Here is a 23,601-nt window from a genome sequence, read left to right on the forward strand (position 1 = left end):
AACGATTAGCCGTAGGATGTTGAAAGTTTGTATTTAGGATTGCTATAACATCTAAATATGCACCGCCCCTTTTAATTGCAATCGACTAAACTAAAAGTATCCAAAAAAGCCCAAAATCCGAAAAAATTTGGATTTTGGACTGTTTCTTAACTGCAGTAATAAGCCCCCATTAAGAGCTTTTCAACGATATATCATAAGTGGTACTTATTTTTATTGGTTCCAGAGTTATAGCCAAATAAAAGTTTAATTAATGAAATATTTGAGTCTTACAAGGGAGGCACATACGTTCGAATTAGACTTCATCTCCTTTGTTTAACTGTATTTTTTAAATTAATTTTTAAAAATTTTTTTTAACTTAAACATATTGATTTAATAAGAAATTTAAACATATTGATTTAACTCGTGGTTGTAAAAAAAGTTTTGCAATTAATAAAAATTCAGTAATAATAATAAAAAAAACCTTGAACAAAATCGGAAGTTATTAGTGAAATAAAATTTTATGTACTTTTAAAAATGTGTATATGTAATTTTATAGGCATTATTACATATGTGTGTACGTAATAGATTTGGTGAAACATCAGATTGTTTAATATTAATTTAAAATTATAATTCAGAATCGTATTATTTTTAGGTTTTCAAATTTAATTTCTGTTTAATTTTATTTAATTATCCTAGAATTTCCGTTTAATTTTATCTACATGAAAGTTAACTACAGAGTGACTGGAAAATAGACCCTCAAAGAGCAATATATACAATTGGTCATACATTCTTCATCATTAATAAATTGAAAATAAATTCTATCTTTTACTTCATTATTCCTCTGATATTGGCAGACAATATTCTCTCTGAGTTGATCATCATTTCGTTTATTTGTTTTTTGTTGCAAATAAAATAATCGCTTTTTGGTGTGATAAAATTTATCTGATCTTTATTTGTGTACATGTTCTCTAGTTTCCAAACTTTCTCTCTTTATATTCATCATCCTCTCTTAATGTTTTTATTCTTTTCTTAGTCTTAACATTTTCTTCTTCTTCTTCTTCATATTCATCTTGTCGTTTTTTTGAGATATATTTCTTCATGTTATCTTTATTTTTCCTGTATGATTGTTTCTTTTTCATTTTTGATTATTCACCAAATAATTCAATAATAAAAACTGAATACTTTGCGCCGTAAGATCAAAATAATCATTTATAACCAGTACACAGGAGTTCACTAAACGGAATGATTTAATGACTTAACTTTTATTTATACGACACACCAGATATCTGAAACTTTTGTTAATCAGCAGCTCACGAAGATACGAATAATACTGATCTAGTAGTAATACGAGTAATAAAGGGACTTTTACTCTATCCTAATATTTCATGTTAGATTGTTGAATTAATCCTTACTAATACTACAAATGTGAATGTGAGTTTGTTTGTTTGTTACGCTTTCACGCAGAAACTACTCAACCCATCATCATGAAACTTCGTACTCATATTCTCAAAGGTATTGCGAAGGACATAGGACACTTTTTAGTAAAAAAAAACCAATATTTTTTCGGGAGGGTAAAAAAATTTATATTGGTAGATATGATCGTCCGACAACAAATTTGACCAAATTCAACGCCATCTGACGTTCCAGTAAGTAAATGAAATAAAGTGCCAATCCAACACTGTAATACCGACGGTCAAGTCACTATTCAATTGAGTATAGTGCTTCTGCTGTTTCGAATCCTATATTTATTGTTATTTTTCTGTCACGTCTAAGCAATACTAAAACTTTTCCAGTTTTTGCGGTTAGGTGCCTGTTTATTGCTTTACTTCTAACGCTATTTTCAGTTTTTACTATGTTTTTTTTTTCTAAAATGCCTCGGAAGCGCAAATCAAACCTGTCCAGGGATTCATCACGGGCCCGGGCGGCAAATGTTGCTCGAACTCAAGAATCTTCCGCTCACGCAGAACTAAGACGACAACAACAAGCGAGGCGACAATGTGCTTTGAGGGCTGGTGAAACAACTTCTCAGAGACAAGAAAGGTTAGATGAGCAAGCTGAACGCCAAGCTACCTTAAGAGCAGCTGAAACGCCAGTTCAAACACAAATTCGTTTAGAAAGACAAGCTGAACAGCAGGCAGCTATAAGAGCGAGAGAAACTCCAGAACAATCGCAGGCGAGAAGAATCGTTCATGCAGAAGTGCAAATCGCGCGCCGTCGAAATTTCATACGTAACAAATGGTCTGTATTTAATAATTCTGGATTTCAGTATGATCCTTCACTTGAATACAATAAGCATTTTTTAATTGGTATTGGCTCAATGAATAGAAAATGTCAGCATTGCGATGCTTTGAAATGGAAAGATGAAACTGCTGGTATGTGCTGTTCCAGTGGTTAAGTTTCGCTCCTTACTTGGTGAACCAGAGGAGCCTTTGAAAACTCTATATTTAAGTGTTACAGATGAGTCGAAGCAATTTTTAAGTAAAATCAGAAAGTATAACTCTTGCTTTCAAATGACATCCTTTGGAGTAGATAAAGTGATAAGAATGCCCGGATTTTCACCAATTTTTACTGTTCAAGGACAGATATATCATCAAATTGGATCACTTTTTCCAGCAGATAATGAACATCATAAATTTTGCAGGTGTATTTTATGGGTGATGAAGAAAATGAAGTAAACTGTCGTTGTCAATATATTGAAGGAGTCGAAAGAGATACAGTATTGAAAATTCAATGAATGTTACACAGCCACAATTTGTTGGTAAATACCTTTAAAAGTGCAATAGAAAACTGGCCTCCAGATAATTACATAGTGGTCATTCATGCTGATCGGACTCCACGTGGCGAACATGAGAGGCGTTATAATGCGCCGATTATCAATGAAGTTGCTGTTTTGGTTACTGGTGACCCATGCTCTCCACGAGACATAGTGTTATAGGCACATGATAGATAATACGCTGAAACGCGTAGCCGATACTCATAAATTTTATGATGCTTTGCAGAACCCGTTAATTTTCAGTAAAGGTGAACCAGGATATCATTTCAATATTCCAGTCATTAATCCAACAACAAGACAGCCAGTTCCCATTAAAAAAGTTTCCTGCGTGGATTTTTATGCTATCACATGATGCTTCGAGAGCACAACTTCAATCTCATTTCGCGGTCAAGGCAACTCTTTCAATTCTTGGTAGATATGTATATTAAAGTAGAGAGCGAACGCCTTCGTTACATTTCTATAAACCAGACGAAATTACGAGCTGAAAATTACATTCATCTACAAGATGCGATTAGCGCAGATGGTAATATTAGACCTAACGACATAGACAAGATGGTTATTCTGCCTTCTACTTTTGTGAACAGTGCCCGTTATCTGCATGAATACACTCAAGACGCTTTCGCTTATGTACGAAGTTACGGCAGGCCTGACCTCTTTGTAACTTTTACCTGTAATCCTTCGTTGGAGGATGTAACTAAAGAGCTAATGCCCGGGCAAAAAGCCACTGATCGACATATTTTTTTTTTCTATTGGATTTACCATTTCCAATGATTCCATATTTCATTATTGTTATAAATCTATATTCTTAAAAGTGTCTGTTTTGGTATTATTATTATTAATTTTTTACCAGTTTGTCTGACTTTAATTTAAATATATGTTAAAAATAATCAATACATTTATAGCATTCGGTAAGGTTTAACGATTGCAATAATCGGTAACCCTTACTGCGATTACTGCAATCGTTAAACCTTACTAAATCTGAAAAAGTTTATATATATATATATATATATATATATATATATATCCATAATATGAACAACTTCTCGGTTTAAGTGATATTTTAACATATCGATCCTTGTTGGTAAATACATACTTCCAAGTAAAGTCATAGTTTTAAGCTTTAGCGGACGTATGAGGTGGTCTTATTTCAGTTTTAGAAATGTGTTTATATATATATTCACGTGATATTTATTAAATTATTTGCTGTAAAACAGATACGACGGTTACCATTTATTGATTTTAGCGTCCAATTTTTTTGTGTTGTATTAGCGCGCTCATATATGCAATTGAATATGCGTTAGTCCACATGTATCTTTAAGTATTTTTGTTTTCACAGGTGCAATGAATTTTTCAAATAACCCTTACACCTCACGTAGATACAGTTAGGTGGCTTGGAACAATGCCTCTGCGGTGGCGTTACCAAGCCATCACTGAACTAGGGATTCGATTTATGAGTGTGCGCTATTTATCGTGTTCAAGTACTACACTTACATCATTTAAATTATGAGATGTTAAACAGTTTTTTCGTATTCTTTATTCCACGTTACGCATTTTCAATAAAATTCATTAAAAATTCGTACATAAATGCTTCCCTGATTTTTTTTTGCGTTCGTTTGTTTTACTATCCAAAAATTTTGCGTTTTGTTATAATATTATTTTGGACTTATAATCAAAAGAGTCTTTTCAAATCCATTGTTAGTTATTTTGGGTTTCTCAATGTATATTCTTTTTCTAATTTTTATAAGTATTGTGTTAATAGTCGGCTTACTTAATCATCAGGTGTATAATTGTTTAAAGAGATTATTTATTTACTAAGCCTTTGTTCATTTCGTGTAATTTCACGTCTTAGATATACTGATTTTACCCCTAAACATTAATAACGTCAGTCCTTGCTATGTTTTGGACTAATTTAACAGACTATAAAATTGCGAATAGCTTGTTGGGAATTGGGTTCGCGGTATATTTTTAGCACAAGGCGTTGCTAACCACCGTTCTCTCTTCATGCAGCAGATTGGCAAACCAGTACGTTTTTTTTTTTGTAGAAAAAAAGATTATAAACTGTTGTTAAAACCGCCTTCACTTAAGAAACTTTCTGCAACTAAAATATGTCTAAGTTAGTTACTTTTTATTCTGACATGTACGTTTACACATCTATATTTTACAAAGGTTTATTGTTATTTACTAACTATATGAATTTTGTTTTATTATCTGGATAAATGTTATTTTTATAATCATAAGGGACTTAAATTTAAGCGTTTACTGCTTTGGTTTATCGTCACGAGGATTGCGGCTAATATATATCGTTCAGATTTATTGATTAGGTTTTTTGAAAGAAATAAAAAAAAATATATATATGCTGGAAAAGATTTTTTTTTTAATTTTCAGCGCGTAGCTTTGAATGGAAAAAAGTAATTCGTTTGATCATCTTTTCTTTTTTTGTAGCCTCCGAGACCGCCGTTAGGTATTACTTCACAGGATAAGATAAATGACAATTTTCTATCGCGTAAAAATGCCATGCCTGACCGGGATTCGAACCCGGGACCTCCGGATAAAAAATTGAGACTTTACTACTCGCGTCTCTGTTTACTTACGGAAGAAAGGACATAAAAATCATTATATGTTTGTTTTTTTTTTATAATTTTAGAGACAAAGTTATGTATACTTATCAGTTCAGGTAATTGTATATTGTAAGCTCATATTTTCTTTGTTTTTAATCACTAAAATGGGGGTTAATGGACATTAAACATTAATTTATTGAGAATAAAAATACATACGTTATTTATAACAAGAGCTAGGTGTGCTTGCTTATTTAAATTCCCACAACTTTTAAATATACGCGATACGATGTTATTGTTTCTGACCAGATCGTTTTTCGATTTCAATAAATAAAAATGTTTTCTGAAAATGATAATATAGTACCTGCAATTCATTAATGTGGGTTGTGTAACCTTTGAGCATAAAGAATTTCCCCGGCCTCTTTATTATTAGTAACTTATTAAAAATCCATTTTTTTCTGCTGAATACATCACTTAAAAGAGGGGAGTTTCTGAAGAAGAATGGGACGTTATCGACCCGTACTTTCTTTTATGCAATAGTTAGTGTCTTGATTGTTATCAGTTATGTTAAACAGATTTAAAGATTGTTTTATTGCGTATTGTAATTAACGTGATTCTAATCGTTTGTATATAACTATTGTAGAAATATTAACGTTAAAGAACGTTAGTCGTTACTAATATCATTTCAGTTCATTAACGTTTGATTTATTTTTATTAAATTGCAGTTTGTTTTTTTCTAACACGTGTATATATGTGTGTGTAATGTGATAACGTACTGTAAAATTATTTTTACTGCTTTTTTTTAATTGAGTATTATTAGTAATATTATCAAGCGACTACTTTACGTTTATTGCAATGTTATATTTTTTTTTAATATTAATGACTATTATTTAGTAATGTATAATTTTATATCGAATTATAATTGTATGTAAAATCACATTTTGAATTTAACGGTTTGATTTTTAGTACACTAAATTAATTAGGTAACGAAAGTTAAGAGAGCTCCTTTTTTGTGTAGACTAGTTATCCGCGTAGTTTTTGAATATGTATTGGGGCTGCCTAATTTTTATTTTTGTATCGGGGAAAAAACAGTTAAATATAAAAATTTTTAGGTGATTTTATAATTTTTTATTTTATTATTCGTAAAACTATACTGAAAATTTGTTCTTAAGGATTTTGTGAGTAACGCTTAGGAGTATGTATGAATTAATAATAAATTATTTAGGGTATTTCCGTTTGCGAACAAATTTTTTACTTCATGATTACTACTTCGACTTTACTTCGATTACTACTTCATGACTAATTATGCATGTCCGTTACTACTGTGTAAAGACTTCAGTTTTTCTATTCGAATTCTTGCACTTTTTCTGTTTCAAAATCTCTAACGAAATCAAACATTTTTTTTGCGCATAAATATGTTTAACGCAACACAAATTAAAAAATATAAATTTAAATCATTTACTCCAAATGTTTATTGAAATTAACAATTTCATATACACGAATAAACTTCGTTATTATTAACAAATTTGGAGAAATTTGTTAATAATAACAATTTGTGTTATTGTGCCCAAATGTAATTGTACCCCCCCCCCCCCTCAATTTGTGTTATAAACACCATAATGATTCCGTGCGTGATGGAATAAATTAAGATTAATATGGATCAGAATAGATTTATAATACTAAAACGCCCCATATAACAACAGTTGGAGAAATTTACGAAAAAGAATTCTTTTGTCCGTTATATAAGTCTTTAGAATCATAAATTTAGAATGACGCCTCTATATTTGTGCATTTTGTGTGACTGCAAAGTGTGTTTCAACCTCTAGCAAATTAAATATTCACCTGATTTTCATAAAATAAAAGTCAAAAGGTTACAGATACATTCAGTGCTTCTCCTAAGGGCGCAGAAACAAAATTAAGAAAGTAAATATTAAAACTAAAATTTAGAAATGATAAACCATCAATTATAAACTGATTTGTTTTTATCTTGCATGAATATTAATGCTGAGTAATATATTATTTATTTTGTGAGAAGACAGCCGTTATGTATTAATATTGTGTTACGGATTATAATATTTCTCTCGGTTTAATTAAGTTACGTGACAAAAAATGTACTGTATTTTTTTAATTTTATTCTCATTGAATAGAAATTATAATAATTAGAAAACGAATTTGTTTTTTTTTGTTTTGTTACCTAACATTGATACTAATGGAGTGTTATAAGAAAGCAGCTCTGACCCTTTTTGTCGGAGTAAAATAAGGTAGGTGTTTCTCTATTCGACTAGGATATTTATGCAAATATTTTCAAATATTTATGCGATTGTTTTCAAGCCTCTTGCAGAAATGTTCATAAAACTTAACAGCGAATAAAGTTTGGATATACAGAGGATTTTATATAATATATATAATAGCGATAGTGTATTTATTTCACATTTAAGTTAGAAGGAATAATTTATATGTATATAATATGCGTAAATTAGGAAAATTTCTAGTCTATAAATAATTTTCCCATTATTTCTTTTAAAATCAATGTTTATTAAGTTAGACGTTATGTTACTGATAAAATACCCCTTCAATGACCAATTATTATTATTTTATAACTGATGATGGACATTAAGTGGCAAGTTAATTTAAGTTTACACATTTAAAATAAGAAAATAATATGAAATTCCAGTTGGTACACTTAAATATTACATGACTATCTAACAAGCAAACATTACTTCGATGTTTAGTTTTGTACTTTCAACACTACTACAAACAATTTTTAACCAAATACCTAATTGTTTAAGCCAATTTCGGAATAAAAGTAAAACATCTAAAAAATGCTTAGTCGTACTTATTTTTTTTTAACGGCTCTATTTTTTTTTTTTTTTTTTATATTTGTTCGTAAATATAACCATTCTAACCGAATTTAAAGTTAGTTCTGTTTTGGCAAAACAATGTTATTAAGAATTACTCTCATAATTAAGGATCTTTTAATTTTTTTTGCTTTAAAGTGGTGCGTATTAATTATTCAAAACAATGAAATATTTATTTTGGTTAAATCTATTTAAAGTACTTAATAAGAACGACTGGTGATTTATTTACTGTTGTTAAATTTAAATGTTTAGTAGTTATAAATACGTTGTAAAACGCAATAAACAGTTCTAAAACTAATGTAGTTGTATCCGTGAGTAACACTGGTAATCATTACCTAAAATCATGAAAAGTCAACGAATCAATTTGTGCTAACAGTATTTTATTTGTTGACTTTTGCCATTTTAAATAGGTTGCTCTTAGAAATTAACTATTTCATTTTTAATTATGGAGAATGATTTTTAATCGCAATTTAACATGGTCGGCTATTTATTTAAAAATTTGATTTATATTTTTTTTTTTTGTTTAAATCATCAAATGGATAAAATCATGTTTTTTTTATAATCTTAGGTTACACCTTTTCATTATTTAGTTGAAGATTCGACATACATGATAACTTCAATCTTCTGTTAAACACTTCTCGATTTTTCCCATTAAATCACCCTGAAACGGATGTAGATGCTGAAGGTGGTTCGTATACTTTCCTCGTATTTTGCGAAAAGTTTAGTTTTGCAATGAAAGTAATAGCAACATTACCTGAAAATTATAAGCCTTCTTTTAACCTCCCGTAAAAATGTTGTTTTTTGATCCACTTGGGGTACTGAACGTTATTAAAGTATTTAACAGTTTTTTTTAAATATTTTTAATAAAAAAGTAAGTTAGTTGATCACTCGATTTGTCAAAATACTGAGACTAGAAAAAAAACAAACTTCATTAGATAGATACGATTTCACATTCAGATTAAGTGTAAAAAGTTAGTTCGCCTGTACTTCATTAGTTGTATAATAGCTCTCTTTTCTTACCAAACAAAAGTAGTCGGGTTCCTTCTGACGACTTGAATAGAAATTGCGAACTAAACTAAACTGCAAAAAATTTAAAGCACTGACAAAAAGATTTTACATTAAGTTTTCAAAAGGAAAAAACAAAAAAAAAAGTGAGATAAAATACGTTTACGATTGAAGCAAACAAATTAGGTAAGCACTAGGTGAAGTAAACATAAGGTGAAAATAAAACGACAGTAATACCTAGGTTGAAAAAAATACCCTCATGGTAAAAATAAACAAGTAATCACTTACACTTACGAACATTTAATGTTCATATAGTTAATTTTGAAGTATCTGGAATTCAACAGTTACAAAGATCAGACATTTGTAGAAGAAAGTAATGTAGGAAAGAAAGAGATTGTGGAAGACCACATTAACAGTTTGGAGCTGATCATAAGACATTTTTTGCACCTAAAGATTTCCGCATCATAATGATTTCCGTATCATCCTTAAAAGAAACTGGAAAAAATGGTTAGATATTTCCAGTTTATAATTCAAAAGTTGTGAAAAAATTTATCAAAGACACTACATGAGGGGGGACATCACTCTTTAACATCAGATAGCTATTCATACATGCGTTCACAGATTGAATTTCCGTGCAAATTGTATGTTATTTTGTAGGTACATGAGTTTATCCTATTTTTGAAAGAACGGAGCAATACGAAAAGTGAAAATAACAATTGAGGATTAACTCGTCCTATAGACGCATAATATAACCGGTTAGTTATAAAATATCTTAGCACTAATATCGCGAGCGTAATGAGTACTTCACTGTAAGAAAAAGACTTTTAAAATATTACTTAGAATCGAATGTATGTAGCTAACATATTTTTGTACTTACTGTATTTCTGGTTTCAAAAATCCGTCATCGGAAGTCAACATTGTTTTACAATAGACATTTTAGTTATTACTTTTTGTGTATGTGAAAAATTAATTATAAGCCTATATTACGAAAATAATCCGACAACTAGTCGTTGTCGGATTTTAACATCCTACTAATTTCAATTTTTATAAATGTTTGTTGTGAATTTTAAATCGGTGAAAAAAATTTTTCTTCTTTTTTTTGCATAATCTGTAGCAGTGTTGTCGTTTGTTTCAGGGCAGGATCACAGACATGGGAAGTGAGCATTACTGCCTCAGGTGGAACAATCATCAAAGCAACTTGTTAGGTGTGTTTAGTCAGCTCTTGCAAGACGAAAGCTTGGTGGACGTTACTCTTGCCTGCTCTGAAGGACATTCGATCCGTGCCCATAAAGTAGTCCTCTCAGCTTGCTCGTCCTACTTTCAGTCACTTTTTGTCGATCACCCGAACCGACATCCTATAGTTATTCTAAAAGACGTGTGCTTTTCTGAACTCCGAACTCTAGTTGAGTTTATGTACAGAGGTGAAGTTAACGTAGAGTACTGCCAATTGTCCGCCTTGTTGAAGACTGCTGAAAGTTTGAAAGTAAAAGGACTCGCCGAAATGACTCACTTAAGGTCGGCCTGTGGTAAGTCCACCCGCGAAGATACGGATACTGAACCCCCTCGATCTCAAGAACCCCCTATAACACCGTCTCCACCGCCTGCTAAGCGACCTCCCACAGACACGGAGACACCGCCGCCATTACGGCCATCACAAACACCTCCGACCGCTTCGGAAAATTTGTGCGAAAATACAGATACACAAAGCAGGTCTCCAGAACCGGAGGATGATATGTCCTCTATACATAGTGGACCCAGTGACATGACGATTGGACTAAGTTGTTCGACAAGCCGTATACCTTCCCCGCATTCGGGAGAACCAGTACCCGGTCCATCCGGCATGCCACCGGTCCAGCAAGTACCACTGGTCAGTATCTACTTTTTTCTCAAATCTATTGATTTTCAATTATAATTATTATTTTAGTTGATGATTTAATCCATTTCACTTTGTGTTGTCTGACATCATCAACAGAAAAAAATCAAATATTAGTATGCTATATTTCTTATCCTTGTAAATATGGTTACATGTGTTAATATTAGACTAAACATTATTTCCAGGTATGTATACGATTGGTGATCATAGTGTTTGTATAACAAAATAGTTATTCATATCTTGTAATCCATACCTTGTATATCTTGTAATTTATTAGTGTAGAAATATACACATCTAAAATAATGTATTTCCAAAATTTTGCTTGATTTGTTTGTCCCATTACTATATGTTATTACAATTACTTTATGTTATCATTATGGTCATTTGTTATATTTCTCTTTATTACCAAGCTTATTTGGCCAGAATCTCTTATAAATATCTTGTTATCTAAAACAAAACAAGTCTTTTTTCATTTTTCTGCTCTCTCAAATCCAAGTTCTTTCACAGAGCTACAGTGTTAAGTGAGTTTTCATTGTTGTTTCCATAATTAAATCAAAATTAACTCTTGAACTTATGTCACCTTGTCAAACATATGAATTCATTTTTGCTTTGTTGATTTTACTTAAATAATTTATGCTTACTTTGACCTGTTAATGTACGCAAATTCTTGTTATCAATAATTATTTTTATTCTAACCAAATTCAGTTTTAATTGTGCACATGTGCACACTGCACAGATAGAGTATATAATTGAACTAGCATACATAATAATCTTATATTTGTTATATATTATTTTGTTTGCCACTAAATATTTTAATTATAAATAATTGTTACTTTACATAACCACTTCATGTGCTGACATAATTATATTTTATTTCTGTGGTTTATTTTTGCTCGAAGGAATATTTTGAATATCTGCAAAATGAAAAAATTTGTTTTGTCAATAAGTTGCTGAGGTAATGGTGTAAAGATTGGCTGGCTTATTAATATCTAAAAGAAAAACAATTTGTTACACCATTCATTTTAGTTGATCTGAAAAAAAATTGCACATCACTAATGCGCTGATCCTATGCAGAGTAAAAATCTCTGACTGCGTAAAGGATTGTGTGGAGAAGGTCCTATATACTTACTTCTTGGAGAGGATCTGAGGTATTCCTTTGGATGTAGTTGTTTGTCTTTTTTCTAGATGGTAGATTACTTATCACAATCCACCCTTCTCATATCCTTGATCCTACTTTCTAACAGTTTTCTGATAATTTGGATAGATCCCTATCACAGCCAGTTGGATGAACAAAAATCTCAAGCTTGGGGTGACATACATATTGGGTAAAGCAAAACTCTTCCTAACAAGTTAAAATAATGATGTGTAGAAACTACTTAATATTGGTAGTGGACGTAATGTTTGATAAACACATCAAAGTTTAAGAAAATTATCCGGATTGTCTTGTATTCCATATAGAATATTTTATAGTTTAGTTCCATAAAATTAACTCCATTAAAGTTAGAGTGTAAGAAAAGTCTTATATATATATTTTTTGTAATATTTTGCAGAACATAATTGAAAAGCAACTAAAATAAATACCAATGTAATAAAAATCTTATCTAATAAATATTAATGTAAGTCAATATTTGCAGTACGTTTCAGCTGATCAAAAAACAAAGCTTTCAAGTAGTAAACATAAAGTGTTGCATCATGCAAGTTAACTGTGATGAAGTGAGCTTAACTAGATTCTTATTTAATGTGTATTTATCACTTAATTTTGAAGTACATATTCTTTCAAAAATGATTCTTCTTTGCTTACAAAAAATTACAGCATTGTTAAAAATGGGCAGCATTATTTGTTTACTTCTTTTTTTAGAAATTATGTTTTATTGACTATTAGCATTGATGCTCTAATGTTTGTTCCTAGATCTGGTTTCTTTCTAGCTTATCCAGAATGTAAAATTCCAAAGTGCCTTTAAACATTATTAATGGTACAATTAGTGTTAAGAAAAATTGCATCTTTACTTCCTCAGTTTAACATAGTGATTAAAGATATTGAACTTCTCCGTATATTTCACGGGATTATATGATATGTAGAGATTGCATGCTTCTCTACAGAAGCAACTAAGTGTAGTTGAGTGGGTCATCTCATGTCAACAGTCCTTTATTCTTAAAACATACAATACTGAATAATCTCAAACATACGTTTTTTTCCCATTTTGAGAGAGTAGTCTTCTTTTGAGCATGTTTCTTTTATATTATTTTCAAACATCTATATTTTTATAAATCCTATATTTTTTTCATTACCCAGAAAGTGATTTCATGAAGATGGTAACTAATCCATGTACTTATATAATTAATTCTTGTAAATAATTTTTTACTTACTAGATTAGAATGGATTTTGAATTCAAATTAAAAGGATTTTGTATTTGATGGTGATAAATAATAGACAAGATTTCATTATGCTTCTGATAGTTAAGGATTGCTAAAGAAAAAAATTAAAAACCTGGTTATAAATTTTGAAGAACCACATTATTTTTATGTAGTTTATAAATGCCATGGGTCCATATAAATTGTCTTTTTTTGTTTCTTTGCAATTTTTTAATCATGTAGCAACTGTTTCTATACATTAAAAGTGAATTAAAAGAATAATGTTATCAGGTTTAATAAGAATAGATATAACTGCATTTATGTACTGTTTATGCAGATGATAGTTAGCAGATGTAGGATTGTTTGGAGAAAAATGTGATCACATTCTAAGATTGGATCAGTAAGTTGAATGGAGTACAATGAGCTGTAAGCTATTGTTAGTAATTTTGTTACACTTTCCGATGATTTTACTTTTTTATTAACTTTAAATTAAATCTTTCAGATTTTGCTGTTTTAGCCATTACAAGCATATGTATTGAATATGTTAGTTCAATTTGTGTTTTATTTTATTTATTTAGAAAAATTACCAATTATTTTGAATTCTCTGTATGGGATTTTTTTTTGTGACCCTCAGAGTATAATGGTACAGATTGACCACTTTTTCAAAAGAACTCAAACTGTGTACAGAATAGTACAATGTTAATAAAAAAATTTCTTTTCCTTGATCTTGTCAACATTGTTTTTCTTCTTCTTCTGTGAGATATTTCTAAACCCTAACAAAATTGAACTATTTTTATCAGATTAATCAAACTAATGCTCAGAACTAACACGTTAATAGATATTCAACACTGGATTGTCCCCTAGATCTGGCCAACTTAGAAAAACTAAGCATAATATGGTTTTTCAAGAATATTAGGTCACGTAGTATTTCTTGAAAACTAGTGTCCTTTTTATGTTAATAATTCCATGATGTGACAATACCTTGTGTAGGTCAGCTTTAGAACTTTATTTACTTTAAATTTACGTAATGATCATTTAATATACAAAGAATATTAAATTTTTAATAAGTAAATAATTATTTTATTTGTTATAGACTTATTTTTTGTTAATTTACACTGAACTTATATGGATTATGCAACTGCAGTGTCAGAAATAATCCAAAGAATTTGATGTAGTAAATTATGTGTTATCCAGTTTATGTTGGGAAATTTAGTTTGGATGTTATGTTACCAATTTTAAAAAAGGTCATTTGGTTAAATTTGCCTATCAAAGTTAATGTTAAACCGAAGTCATGTTGGTAAGATTGCCAGTCAGTCAAAAGTTATACTTTAAGTGGGATGTTGAAGAGAACTAGGTAAAGTCAATGTGGTTTATCTGTAACTTGATTACATGCATGTATTAAATTGCAACAGATGTCATTATTTATTTTGTGAGTAATTTTTTCCTTCATGTACATTCTACCTGTACTTAGATTGCACTGAATTGTGTAGTTTGTCCTGAATAAAAATTCAGCACCTTGAAATATTCCCAAAATCTAGTCCTGCTTTAAAAACTTAAACATTTAGTACTTTTAAAAGAATATTAGGTAGTTGATTATGTGTTGGAGATTAAAAATTTGTGATTTTTTTGTATTAGTTTTCCATGATATGTCTTAATAACTTAAATTGTTATTACCTCTAAACTCCAATTTTTATAGAATATCTATTTAACTTCTTTTAGTAACATTTTAGTTCAAAAATAAGTACTCGTATAAATTTAGTCAAGTGTTTAAGAAGTACAAGTAACAAGCATAATACAACAATTCTTTATAGGATATCTTATTTATTTCAATTTCTGCATAAGGTTTATTTAATTTTTCTGTCAGAATAATATTAAAAATAATTAGTTTTTTTTTTTTTAATTTTGTATTATGTTTAAGCTTTAATTGTGTTTTTTAATTAACGTAGAATCAATGGAAGTAAACTACATTATTCAAAAATTACTTTATACTGCATGACCACCGTCTGCACACTTCATTCTGGTGATTCCAATCCACTGTGAATATTTGTCTTTATTAACCTTTGAAAATAAAAATCCTACGATACATTTTTCCTTTACTTATTATTTCAGTTCCTCTCTTTTGTAAATCTTAAATTTGTTGAATACTTTTTGTATAAATGTGTTCCTTTTATTTTTTTTTAGATTTTTCTTCTCAAATAGCTAACGGAACATATTTTAGTTGTCTATTTTTTCTTCCATACGTACTTTTTTCCGATGAAAAAATAAAATATCTGCTAATTAATTTTTTCCCTAATTTACTATTTTAAATGTAATAAGTATATATACATACACTAAATGATCATTTGTAAAGTTATCACAATACCGCAATGAAAAAATGCACATATATCATTTTTTTTACATAGATTTTTCACATAAATAAATAATACTGCGTGATCATTTGAAAAGTTACCACATTTATTATTCAGCAGCTATCAGTTCCCATCATATTTTTGTTTGCAGGAATGTACACCATTCTCAGGGAGAATCTTTTTAAAATTATTTTCAAACGGGTGGAACCCAGCCTCTCTACTACGTTTTTTTTTGTTTTTTTATTTTTTTCTTAACCTCCAGAACCACCATTAGGGATTGCTTCAGAGGATGAAATGAATGATTTGTAGCATGCGTGACCAGGATTTGAACCTGGGACCTTCAGATGTAAAGCCAAGACTCTACAACTCATGCCATGGAGGCTGGCCTCTCCACCACATCTACCTCAACTCAAAAATCTTAAATAGCAATGGTAACATTTAATTACATTAATTGACAACCCGGAAATATAATGAAGATTGGTGAAAAGAAAATTAAAATCTACCCATCCATTTGCTTGGTAGGTGTGAAAAAACATTTGGGATAGTACTTTTATTATAATTTCAGTCCAACAAAAGTAATTATAAAGTTACATGATATTACTGTTTAAACCATTTGAAATAATCGTAATCTGTGGATTAAGACTGTGAAAATTATTTTTTAAATTACCAACGCAAAATTTTGCTCTTATTAAATGTTTTCTAAATTTTCAAAGTTGAAAACTTATTTTTTTTAAATGAGACAATGTAACTTGTGACACCTCATTGGAAGGCCCTTTGAATGACAAGTAATTTGGTACAAATAAAATAAAAATTGGTTCACTGGTATTGAAGTTATGATGAAAAATGTGTTTTTTTAGCTTATGTTGGGATACAGTGTTACTGACCCAAAAATTAGGTCTGAAATCGTCTGTTCTTGTTAAAAATATGGGTTTTAGGTTTCACCAGCACTGAAAAAATGTACCAGTAAACAAAGCTTTATAACATCAGTTAAACATGTGAAAAACCAATAATAATGTACCTACTTTTTTGTTATAACAGGTTATAACAAGGTAACAGGTTATAATTTTCTACCAATTATTGAGATCTAAATTTCTGTGTTAAATTTTTGCAAATTGTTTCCTTTCATACTGTTTGTAATTAGTGGCAGAAAGTATTTATTGTATTTATTTCATCATCATGTTTTATTTAAATTGTTGTGTTCTTTAATTAAAATTGGCATTTGGTTTGTATTATTGTTCTACCATTTGGTCTTTTTGGTCATTTTTTGTCTTTAGTAAATTTGTCTCTCTAAAACTGGGGTTTCTTAAGGTACTGTTTTCACTACATTAAGGTTGAATAAATTTTTTCTGTATAAATTCAACTGCATCAAAAACTGAATGAGGATGATGCTGACTGAAAGATTGAATTCTGTGACGAAATGATTCAATTAATAGATGCCAATCCAAAGTTTATGAAAAATAATATTTGCTTTTTTGATGAATTCACCTTCTTTCTAAATGGCTTTGTTAATAAACATAACTGCCGATACCAGAGTGATGTAAATACTCATGTTTTCAATGTTGGAAACATGCAGCATCCTGAAAATATAAATGTTCAGGCCAGGATTTATGGTGATAACAAAACCAATCCAGTATGTATCGGTGGGAATTTGATAAGTTAAAAGTATTTCCAGTTGCTGGATGAAGTTATTCACCCACTAATAGTCCATGTCTTAGAAAATCATTTAGATGACAATGGAAACATGTTACTTAGAAGACATGCTTCACATTCAGCAAGATGGAGCACTTGCTCACTATTTTCTTCCAGTTCAACAATGGTTGGACCAAATGTTCCTGGGTATTGGATAGGTAGAAGAGGAAAAGTTGAGTAGCCTGCAAGATCTGCTGATCTTACACTACTGGATTTTTTTGTGGGGTCATTTAAAATCAATAATTTATAAAGAAATTTGTGCTAACATACAAGAGTTGAAAAATAAAATTGTAAGAGCATGTGGGGATTTAACTAAAGAAACTTTAATAAAAGTAAGATGTGAGTTACAACAAAGACTTTATTATTTTTTTACAGGAAAATGGGAGTCATTTTGAACAAATGATTTAAAAATTGATACTTTTATTTTATTGAAGCAAAAAGTGTGTTTCATTTATTATTTCTTAAGGACTCTTATTTGTTAAAAACCTTCATAACAAAATTAACTTGAATGATTTAAGCTTTCTTTTTTGATTAACAATCATTAATTTATGTATTAGTTTTTATTTAATCATTAAGTTTATCTGTTATACATTTTTCAACATGTTGCCAGCAAAGTAGTAGGTACATTATTATTGGTTTTTCACATGTTTAACTGATGTTATAAAGCTGTGTTTACTGTTACATTTTTTCAGTGCTGGTGAAACCTAAAACCCATATTTTTAACAAGAACAGACGATTTCAGACCTAATTTTTGGGTCAGTAACACTGTATCCCAACATAAGCTAAAAAAAAACAACACATTTTTAATCATAACTTCAATACCAGTGAACCAATTTTTATTTTATTTGTACCAAATTACTTGTCATTCAAAGGCCCTTCTAATGAGTGTCACAAGCTACATAGTCTCATTTAAAGAAAATAAATTTTCAACCCTTCAAAATTTAGAAAACATTTAAGGGTAAAATTTTGTGTTGCTAATGTAAAAATTAATTTTCACAGTTTTAATCCAGAGATTATGATTATTTCAAATTGTTTAAGAAGTAATATCACGCAATTTTATAGTTATTTTTGTTGGACTGAAATTTAAAAAAGTACTTACTCAAATGGTTTTTTGCACCTACCAAACAAAGACGTAGGCGGATTTTAATTTCCTTTTCACCAAAATTCATTAGTTTTTCGGGTTGTCAATTAATGTAATTAAATGTTACCATTGCTATTTAATATTTTTGAGTTGGGGTAGGTGTAGCAGATTGGGTGGGTTCCACCCCTTTGAAAATAATTTTAAAAAGATTCTCCATTGAGAACAGTATACATGCCTGCAAACAAAAATAAAATGGGGCCGATAGTTGTTGAATAATAAATGTGGTAACTTTTCAAATGATGCAGTATATTTATTTATGTGAAAAATTTTTGTAAAAATGTGTATGTGTGTGTATGTATGTATGTGTTATATTTTTATTATTGTATAAAAATGAATTAATTGCATGTACAAGGTCTGTTTAATAATTATCCGACCATACACCATAAAAACTAAATAGCAAACCAATAACTTTCAATCCTAGTCTTCTTCAAAGTTGTTCTATTTGACTTCACACAAACAAATTGTCGTTTCATTAACTGTGGGGAGGCCCCTTTCAGAATGACTACCAGCTTTTCCATTGCTTTCATCATTATGTTTTCCTGGCTGCCAAATAGGAAGCCGTTCATTAGTATTTCCAATAAATTACAGGGGAAAAAGAAGAAATAAAAAAGAAAATCATGTCTGATGATAAAGAGTCTGTCAAACTTGAGAAATTCCATTCTTGATCATGAAATCCTGAATTAGATTTGACAAATAGGCGACGCATTATTGTAATACGATTGCAACTTTATGATTCCTACAGGTCTGGTGTGTTGTGCTTAACTGCATTATGAAGATAATTTAGAACCTCCACAAAATACTCTTCATAGTTTGGCTATGTAATACATATTTGTGATGCACAAAAACATGGTTATTAAGACAAACAACCATGTTTTCACTTTCTCCTTACTTGTCTTACTTTTTTCACCTATGGAGATGTTGGTAATGATCTTTGATTTCTAAGTTGTAACCATACACCCAAGATTCACCACCAGTTGTCATCATCTTAAGGATGTTAGAATCACCATTGGAGCACTCCAGCATGTCCTGTACAATGCCAGAATGAATATTTTATTATTTAAATAAAAGTAACTATGACACAAAATTTGTGACTATCTGCGCATGCCCAGATTTTTTATTAAAATCGTTAGTATGGAATCTTCTCTTATCCCAATTTCATCCAATTTTTTAGATGGTCAGCTGATAGTTTTCTGTTGTCAAATTGCACATATTATTAATAAAATTTAGTCATCTTGTTGATAGCCTTCCAGTGCACTGGTCATTTTCAACTAAAGTTGTCATTTTTAAAATCAGAATTATTCTTTAATTTGTGCAACTTGACAACATCATTCCAAAAATCATGCTTAATCTTAGGAGTTATCTTACTTTGGGTATTAAAGCTTTGGCATAATTTGATGTAGTAATGTTGTTCAACACATTTAACATATATATTAAATATATACAAAATAAAAATGTAAAATAAGCATCTGAAATATTAACACACAGTGACTGCTAGCCAACCACTAATGTGCTCTATAATATAAAAAAAAAACATGCACACACAATAGATTCTAGTACTGCACTCTGCCATGCTTTACCACTCATTGAAATATACTTCAAGAATTAAAATATGATATTTTTGAACAGACCTCACATTTATAAAATTATTATTTAATATTTTATTTGTCGTTGTGTACTTGTATTTATTATTATGTATTGTTAACACATTTACAATACTCTCTGTTTATTTAAATATTTACAGTGACTTCCAAATCTATTTTCTTAATTCTGTTCTCTGTGTGGCAAGTTGCAATTGAACTTTATCTTTATAACTTCGTTGTATTTTTGTTTCAAAATAAGTCTGTTTGAAATACTGTTGATCAAAATTTAATAAGTACAATCTATAAAAAACAAAAATGATTTTACTACTACTTAAAAGTATGCAGTTTGAGATGTATTGAGTTATTTTGTAAATACCTTAATGATTCAGTTTATATGTATTGTAATACCTCTTGATTAAGAAAAAGTAGTGCAGGAAGAAGTTAACATAATATTCTCAACATTGTCTGCTCTGGTGAGTCAGCTTCAGTCTTTTAATTGTTTGTAATTGAAATTCCTTTTATTTACTAATGTATGGAAGTAGTTGCCTTGTGAACACCTATGTTGACTCCTAATTGCTCTCATGACAGTAACTGCATGTTCATCTTTGAAGAAGAAAAGAATATCTTTACTTTCAACCTTTTACAGAGTTTATTCATATTATAGTTTATTCATATTGAAATTACATCGTTATTTCAGTGTGAAAAAAATGTAATTATAATGTAGTTACTATGTATGTTTTAATTGAGAAATTATTAGATGCTAGTACTCTATGATCATTATTATTTTATTTTTAAATCGTCAATTAACTTATATCTTATATATGACACAGTTTGCCATGGGTTACCCTTAAATTAGCATTTTGCCACTTTCTATCGTATCTTGTGAAATAATATTAAAGAAGAATAATTTTGGATTTTAGAGAAAATTGATTGACTGTAGCTTAATAAAACCTTGTAATTCTACAATAGTTGCTATGTCTCAGGAAGTTGCATCTTGAAAATTGAAAATGGAAAGTAAAAATTGTTTTAATAAAACAGATATATGAACATCTTATATTTGAGCTAATAATAAATGAACATTTAAAAAAAGTGTACTGCTATCTCTTCATGCATTTAAAAGAGTAATAGATTGACAGTTTCTGAGAGTCTATTGTATGTATTAATAGAATTTAAAATATAATCTAACAGTACATAAGAGTAATTGAATCTTAAAAAAGGTTAATCTCAGCAAAATAATATATATATATATATATAAATATATAAAATTCTCTGCCTTGATAATGTCATTATGGTTATTGAAAATTAAGCTAGAGATATAATTTGTTAAATTTAACTTCTTTTTTTTTATTTAAGTCTACTGCTGTTAAAACAAATATCCTAGGGAAAAATTAAGGAACTACAAACAACTTACTATTGACTTAGTTATTTTTTTATGATTAATTCAGCCCATAAACTGAGGTTAGTATAACTATCTTTTATCTTTATCTTATTTTATCTTTATCTTTTATATTGTATCTTTTGAAAATTTTTGATGTATGATAAATGACAGACAATCTTGAGTGGGATTTCAATGTGGATGTCCTGGCTGTAAGGCTAATATACAACAAATCTTTCACAAAGGTGTACTTGAATCATTGATTTGAATTGTTAAATAATTTGAGTATTTATTTATTTTGGAAATTCTTTGTCATGTTGTTTTTTAGTGTCTAATTTTCTTTAAACGGGTTTTCTTTAAATTTTTTCTGAGTTTAGTCAGAAAGGGTGCAACAGAGTTGTATGCTGTTGAAAACATGATCCCAATTTAAGTCAACATGCAGTATAAGTCAAGAAAAAAAAGATTTCAAATAAAATATATCATTTGAATTTTAAAAATTATGTTTTGCATCAAGTACATAAAATTGACCTTTTATCTTATGCTAATTCAACATAATAATAACAGGCTTATTTTTTTAAATACAAAATCTTATAATTAGTACCACATACGGCTCAGAAAACACTTACGTCCTCTTTGTAGTTATTTTTACTTTCACTTTATAGAGAACAGGTAAAGAAATATAGATCAGCCAAATGCATAAAATATAAGTATTATTAACCTCTCACATATTAATATTTTGATATGGTGCAACAATCAACATACTAAATAGGTCAGTTTTCTCAATTCAAGTTTCCTACTTTCATGGGTCTGCTTGCCATTAGGACCCAGCATACTTTACAAAAAGAGACTTGTAAATTTTATTTGTAAAAATGCCTTTGTTATATGAATATATTTAAAACTTGTACACATCTCAGTTTTAATTCTGTATTTATTACTTACTTTTTCATTTATTTTTAAATGATTATAATTAATTATTTGGTATAAAATATTAAAAATACTTTTTCAAAACTGTTGATGATTAAAATTATTTTTAACTTCTAAAGGGTATTAAAATCTGTGTAATAGTGTGAAAAATGTATATTATACATTTATCTCAAATTAGGATCTCTGTTAAAGTTGAGCAACTTTGTGTCTCAGCCTCCATAATCTAGATTTAAAAATAAATATATTTAATTAAAAGAATATTATAGGATAATGTAACATTATTTAATAAAGTCAAGTTACATCTTGATTTCTATTATGATTAATAGCTGTTTTGTTAAGTTCTGAAATCTAATAGTTGTAGGTAGTCAGAGCTGAATCACTCTTAAACACTCTTGAAAATGCAGTTGTTATTCTCAGGTATTAAAAGCATCTCATTTGTAAGAAGACTTAATAAAGAAAGTGATATCCTGTCACTTTCAGCACTGAGTTAAAGATACTGCTGTGTGTCAGCATACCTTCCTGCTGCAGAGATATTCAACCTACAAGTTACATATTCACTCTGATAACTAGTGAGACTGACTGTTTAATGAACATCATTATTTACAGTGAAAGCAACTCCAACTTGTATCACTGTTATCTCAGATACTTTACATTTTTCATAGCCTTAAAAAAGATTGGGCTTGGAAATATAAAGTAACAAATGTTAATGTATTCCTTTCTGTGGAAAACATATGTTTACATAGTCTCCACTCAGTAGAGGATATTGTACTAAACATGAAGTACAAATCTAAAGCCTATTGTTATGCTTAAATCAGGAAAACAAAATTTATATTATAAATGCAATTTAATTGTCATGTAAATAGTCTGAATAAAAAATGTTTCATATGTTATTCTTAATTGTTGCAAGTCTTATTTTATTTTTTTAATTTATTTGCCTTTTCATAAATTACTGTAGAATATCTAATTATATTTTATTGATATTTTTTTTTTTTTTAATATTAGTTAGTTTTGTTTCATGCATATATAATCTTGTATCTTATCAGTACTGCTTGGCTTTACAAGAAATCCTCAGTTTTTTGTTTATCTATAACCTTCAAAATATTTTTCTTGTCTTAAAATTGGTTTAAAATAAAAGTCTAAAGTTTTTTA

The 23,601-nt window shown here is 29.3% G+C and overlaps 1 protein-coding gene across 9 annotated transcripts in view; it reads left to right on the top strand.

Moving 5' to 3' along the window:
- Window positions 1-23,601, top strand: part of LOC142332173 (uncharacterized) — a 231,092-nt gene that overhangs the window by 126,195 nt on the left and 81,296 nt on the right. For 8 of the 9 annotated variants that reach the window (XM_075378478.1, XM_075378465.1, XM_075378458.1 and 5 more), the window contains one exon: window positions 10,306-11,037. In XM_075378478.1, the coding sequence (XP_075234593.1) occupies window positions 10,321-11,037 (717 nt within the window). In that variant the 5' untranslated portion in view covers window positions 10,306-10,320. The remainder of the gene's footprint in view (window positions 1-10,305; window positions 11,038-23,601) is intronic. The other variant, XM_075378455.1, reaches the window with a different exon arrangement.

Source organism: Lycorma delicatula, chromosome 1 (genome assembly GCF_047948215.1).
Source record: "Lycorma delicatula isolate Av1 chromosome 1, ASM4794821v1, whole genome shotgun sequence".
Lineage (NCBI taxonomy): Eukaryota > Metazoa > Arthropoda > Insecta > Hemiptera > Fulgoridae > Lycorma > Lycorma delicatula.